The sequence below is a fragment of the Nicotiana attenuata genome, unplaced genomic scaffold, assembly GCF_001879085.1.
Source record: "Nicotiana attenuata strain UT unplaced genomic scaffold, NIATTr2, whole genome shotgun sequence".
NCBI lineage: Eukaryota > Viridiplantae > Streptophyta > Magnoliopsida > Solanales > Solanaceae > Nicotiana > Nicotiana attenuata.
In genome coordinates, this window is record NW_017670329.1 from 235,723 (window position 1) to 241,492 (window position 5,770).

Genomic DNA, 5,770 nt, shown 5'->3' on the forward strand with positions numbered 1-5,770 from the left:
CTCTTTCACTTTAACAAAATGTGGGGTTTGTGTGATTTTTCTTTAAAATGTGTGATGTATTTTAAATCTAAATTTTATCTACAAAACCCAATCTAAGGATAATGGACAGTTGCTCAACCACGCATAACTCATGAAACATACGCACATGAACTCACAAAACCAAACTGCCGCCCAACTTCTATTTCTCCGATTGATAGTGTTCTTAAATTCAAATCTTCCACTGCTATAAAAAAATTCAAGAAACCATACGATTTCCGCAAAAATTGAATCAATTGAACAAAAAAAAAATTCAATAATGCAATATTTTGAAAGAACCAGATCGTTACAATTTAGACGCTACTTTCTCGATTGAATAAGTTCTATAAGATGAAAAGGAATTAAAAATTTATTTTGGTAACTCTGTCTTTTAATTTGCATGTGTATTCATGGGATAATCAGTACCAAAACTCGATTGAAGAATTTATGCACCAAACATATTGTATCCTCAAATATGTTTCTCAGTGATATACTATAACATATATCACGTTTGCTTCTACGTTTTTTAATTTTCAAATCTGAATTTTTTGATTTGCTCTTCGTGTATTTTTTTTAATTTCTATGTGCATATTCATGGGATAATCAATAGCAAAAACATGTAGTTAAGTTGCAGCTTTTTCGAACTCAATAATTTTTTTTATATTTGTTAGGATCCTGACTTCAATACTATTCAAGGCGTAGATGAAGAGAAGGAATGCGAGGTAGGTACATGCTCACTTTTAATTTGTCCTTTAAGATGACACTTATTTTACTTATATATGTGGATAGATATATTTGATAATAAAATTTTAGATCTGGTCAAACCCGGATTCTTCGAATGATACACTAAAGAACTTGATTATTAGAATTCAAGGGTTTATATTCAATAGTAATAAGTAGGCATATATGTGTATTAAAACTTAATAAATTGCATTAAGGATATGCTAGAGAACTAGGAAGTTTTTCTTTCAATTAAGCAAAAGAACCAAAAAAGAAACGAGTGAATTTCTCATGTAATTTTTCAGAATCATTATGGTACTGTTACTTTTATGCAAGTCAAAGATATGGTACTGTTAGTTTTATGCAAGTCAAGAATATTAGACGACGACATATGATCTGGAGCGTCTATGCAATATATTATTATAAAGAATATGGAAGAAAAGATTATGCCTAAATGTTCGAAAAGTACTCTCAAAGGAAAAAATAATACGCTTTTAATTGATGCAATGAGAGGACTTTGGTCTTTCCCGTGGCTAATGCTATATATACTTTTTTTTCTATTATCTCTCTCAGCTCTTTTTCCTTTGAACTAATCCGCGCATCGCGCAGGTACGTATACTAGTGAAAAGTATAATAATTTTATTTTCAATAATTCGGAGACATTTTTGGCCTTTTCTCAAAATAAATAACAAAGAATATTAAAACTGGCAAAGTAGTCCAATCATAATATTTTTATTATGATAAATAAGCTAAAAGAATTGTAACAAGAAATTAAGACGAGGGAGAAAGGTAAATGTAATATTATAATCTTCTGGAAAATTCAAGTAAAAGGCTAGTAGAAGGAAGAAGCCAATGGCTAGATGCTAGGTAAAATATTTCATGCCGGGAAGTGCCCAAAGAATTTCATACAAGCTGCTTCCACTCAAGTATTGTATTATTTTTGGGTTTGACATTTACAAAAAAATATCATATTATACAAAGTGTTCCTAATGATATGATGTTGACAAAATATGGCGAGTGGCATTTCCTAATTCAAAATGTAACATCAAAGATTTTTGGAGGTGTTATAAGGCCAAAAATTTAAATAGATGTCTCTAAAATTAATTCTTATATTAATGAAATAAAAAATATTAAAATTAAAGTGGAATATTACCACACAAAAAACAAAGTGGAAAAGTTACTTTGATGATAAAGCTGGAATTTCTTATTTTGGAAATTAAAAATGGGAAAGAAATAAATATTAAACTAATGATAAAAAGTTTCAATTCCTACATAAGTTAAAATCATGAAACCGAAAGAGTATTAAATGCTCATCAAACATGTTCGTAAAGATTCTTCAAGTCCGTCAGCAAATTAAAAGTGCCAAGTTCTACTTTGTCCGTTAACTAACCCTCACGCCATTTATCTTCTTCTTCTTCTTTTTTTTTTTTTGGTTCACAATAATAATCCAAAACTGCCGTCTGCCACCAGCCTTCTTCCTTATTTATAATAAAACTGTTTCACAACTCATGGCCATATCCATAAGAACGAAACCCAAAAAAAAGAAAAAGAAAACTGAAAAACTATTGGGAATAGAACAGTAGGGGTAGAGCCATGACTTTCCTTCCGGTCAACGCTATTGCGAATCTACGAATGCTATTTCTGTTGATCGGAGCATGTTGTATTCTGGTTGGAGTCAATGGTGGATGGGATGAGGAAGTAGGATTACTGAGAAGAGGACGCAGCGGCGCAGGAGGAGGATATCAGCGAGAGTTCGATTACTTCAAGCTATCTCTCCAATGGCCAGGCACCTATTGCCGAAGAACTCGCCGTTGTTGTTCTTCCAACGCCTGTTGCAGCCGGTATATCTCCTTTTTCTTATTCTTTTTTCTTTCTTTTTTGGAAAATTTAGCTTGTAGTCCCTCAAATATGGACAATTTCTAATTTTGGTCTTTGTTTAGTTGATACGTGTACCTTTGATCCCTCTGCACGTGAATCTTCACAAATGTAACAACTTTGCTAAACCATCTGAATACTGATGCGAGGGTAATATAGTTCTAAAAATAGTCTAGTATAACTTATTCATATACGAAAGGACCAAATACACATGTTTTAGTTAATTGAAGGTTAAATGTACTTATTCAATGCAATTACCCCTATATTTTCCATCATAGATCTTATGCTTCTTTATGTGCCTTTTTTTTCCTCCTTTTTTTTTTGTTAGGATTAAATTGAAGTACGGTCCAAATGGTGCTAAATGGATATTGAAGATTCATATGACAGACTTCAATTAGTTTGTGACTTAGGCTTAGTTGTTGTGGTTGTTGTTAGATTAAAGTTTATGGGCCTCCATGGCTTTGGTCTAATGGCTACTGAACCAAATCTAGTACCACTACTATCTTTAAGTGGAGAAGCGCAAAGTGGATCAATTATTTACCGATTATTATAGCAAGAAAAAGAATAAGAAATTTCGATATATTTGTTTTGCGGCAATTTCATTATATAACACGCGTTATAGGAGCTTACCTGTGATTTTTGTATTTTTGCAGCTCGAACTCGCCACCTGTATTCACAATTCGTAAGTCCTACTCCATTTCAGAAGGGTGTGTAATTAATTTTGTATGTGATGAAAAGTGAAAGATAGAATTGAATAAGGTTTCTTGTGCTATAGATGGACTTTGGACAGAGTACAATGATGGAACCTGGCCTGCCTGCTGTTCCGGTAAAGCATTTGATGAGAGAGAGGTATGTTTGCTTATTGTATTTTCTTGCCCTTTTTCTATGACAGAGCAGCCTGGAATGTGAGAATTGATTGGTGGAACTACTTGCATTGCTTGTGAACAGTTTATAACTGGAATGCCAATGTCTTCTGATGACACGACTAAATCCACAAGAGTTCATGGAGATATTTTTTTTCTTTTTATTGTGATAACAGTGGTGTCGGGGTAGAAATCGCCTAGCTTTTTTTTGCCTCTACTGGGATTCAAAACTTCCCCGTGATCCTCATTCCAGTTATCACTAGGCCACATCCTTGGGTGCAGCTTTTTACAAAGATCAAGGACTCAAGAATGGATTCCCAAATCTTCACCTTCACATTGAGCAGTTCTTTTTGTGTGAACACTTACACGTTTGTCTATTTGCTATCTTAGCTTTTAATCATGAAGTTTGCATTATAAGACCTTTTGTCTGCTTAATTTTTCAGATCTGAATTCTGTTACATAATTTGTTCATATTTGTAACGTAGACTATGGCTGTGAGATTGTGTCAAGGTGCCAATTATTTATGCAAATACAGATAGAGAGTTAAGCCATCAAACATCTTTTGCTGTAAATTGGCTTCAAGCGATATTATTTCACATTAGCGCTACAAGCTTCTGTAAACTTTGTTGGTTAGCTAGGATATTTGGAAACTCCACTATGAGGTCATTGAGAAGCTTAGTTAATCTCAGTGGTGCTTCCCTTTTTTCCATTTCATCGAGATGCTTACTCCTCATCACCAAGGCCAAATTTATTTTTTTGAGCCGAAGTACTATTTGTCATCTCAGATTTCGACATTGCTCGTGCCCTTGAGGAAGTATTGGCCTTCTTTAAGTTGTGGCTCCCCCAGATCTTGCCATCACAAAAAAGGACCATTCTGGGCACATGAGGTGGTTTCACTGTTGTCTTTACTCATTGATTGTTTGAATTCGATACAATTTAAGGAACTGACACATCCTCCTTGCATTTCCTCTATGCTGACTCTGGAGATACTCAAGCACAGTGGGGTAATTACCTTGCCTTATTCTATATTTTATGTTAAATTAATCTTGCAAGCTTGCTATTTCTTAGAAATTAATTGAGAAGCAAGGTTTATATGTACATAAAGGAGCCAGTGATGTAAAAACCTAGAAAGTAATTTGACTTTTGACATGTCTTAACAAATTAAGTGTAGCTCCCTTCTTCCTTGGATACTGATAAGTGATTAGGCATGTACTTCCTCGTGTACAGTAAATTTATTTATTTATTATCCTTCTAAAACTGAGGTAGAAGGTAGTTATTTCCTTCTGCTTTTGTCATGGAATCAGTGAGATGTCTTGACTCTTGTGTGTGCTTAAGCCTGTGCATACCATCAATATGCTGTAATCTCCCTTTGGTATGACGATGTTGTGCCAACAAAGGGCTAAAAGACACATTTCTGTTATTGGAGAAAATAAATCCCTCTAAGTTACACTGAGAATCCTGCCCCTACTCCCAGTGGTTGTTATATCGCTTCGCAGTGCGATGTGTAAAAGAACTCATGTTCGTTCTTTTAACATATACCTCATGGTATTATGATGGGGCGTACATCTTCTGGTTACCAAACAAAACACCTGGTTTTCAATAGGGAGTTATATGGAGACAGGGCCTTTTTTCACTACAAAATCCAACCTGATTATAGTACAGAAGGTCTGGTATACTTGTATGCAACAGCAACAACAACAACAATAACATACCAGATAGGATATTCTTTAAGTATCATTTGTGACTATATTTTCATGTTTATTGATTGCAGAAAAACATGGGACATGTGCTTATCCAGTTGTCCATGATGAATATGAGTTCTTTTTGACTACGTTGAATGTTTACTTCAAGTATAATGTTACAGTAAGTGACTTTTCATGCTATGTATTATAGTTCTGGTATACTATCCTTGGAAGAGTAAAATACCTTTTTTTTCCTTAGAAAATTTATGTCCTTTTCTTCTTGTTGCTTGTACAGTTTTGTAGGTTTTGTTTTTATCTTTTTGTGCTTGGGTATTTTCATTCTATGAAATTTTTTGATGACCTCAAATAGTGAAGAAGTTGTTGCATCTTGAATAATATGGTTATATCTCAAAAAATTTTCCTGGGTGTTTATTAAAACCCTGTTCCCCTTGATGCAAAATATACCAAGAGGAAATCAGTTGTAACTCGGTAATCAATATTTTTTGTTTGGGAGGGGGGGGGGGGGTAGGGGTATCACTAATTACACTACGTCGTCAAACAAACTCTTTCGTAGTAATTGTTTTAGTTTAGCGACCTAAAAACCTTAAAACGTTT

At 34.0% G+C, this 5,770-nt stretch overlaps 1 protein-coding gene across 2 annotated transcripts in view; it reads left to right on the forward strand.

Annotated features, from left to right (window-relative positions):
- Positions 1 to 2,077: 2,077 nt before the first annotated feature.
- Positions 2,078 to 5,770, forward strand: part of LOC109237949 (ribonuclease 2-like) — a 6,731-nt gene continuing 3,038 nt past the window's right edge. Inside the window, exons 1-6 of one of the 2 annotated variants that reach the window (XM_019404345.1) lie at positions 2,078 to 2,576; positions 3,264 to 3,292; positions 3,386 to 3,459; positions 4,259 to 4,360; positions 4,474 to 4,477; positions 5,245 to 5,336. In XM_019404345.1, coding sequence (XP_019259890.1) covers positions 2,329 to 2,576; positions 3,264 to 3,292; positions 3,386 to 3,459; positions 4,259 to 4,360; positions 4,474 to 4,477; positions 5,245 to 5,336 — 549 coding nt within the window. In that variant the 5' untranslated portion in view covers positions 2,078 to 2,328. The remainder of the gene's footprint in view (positions 2,577 to 3,263; positions 3,293 to 3,385; positions 3,460 to 4,258; positions 4,361 to 4,473; positions 4,478 to 5,244; positions 5,337 to 5,770) is intronic. The other variant, XM_019404346.1, reaches the window with a different exon arrangement.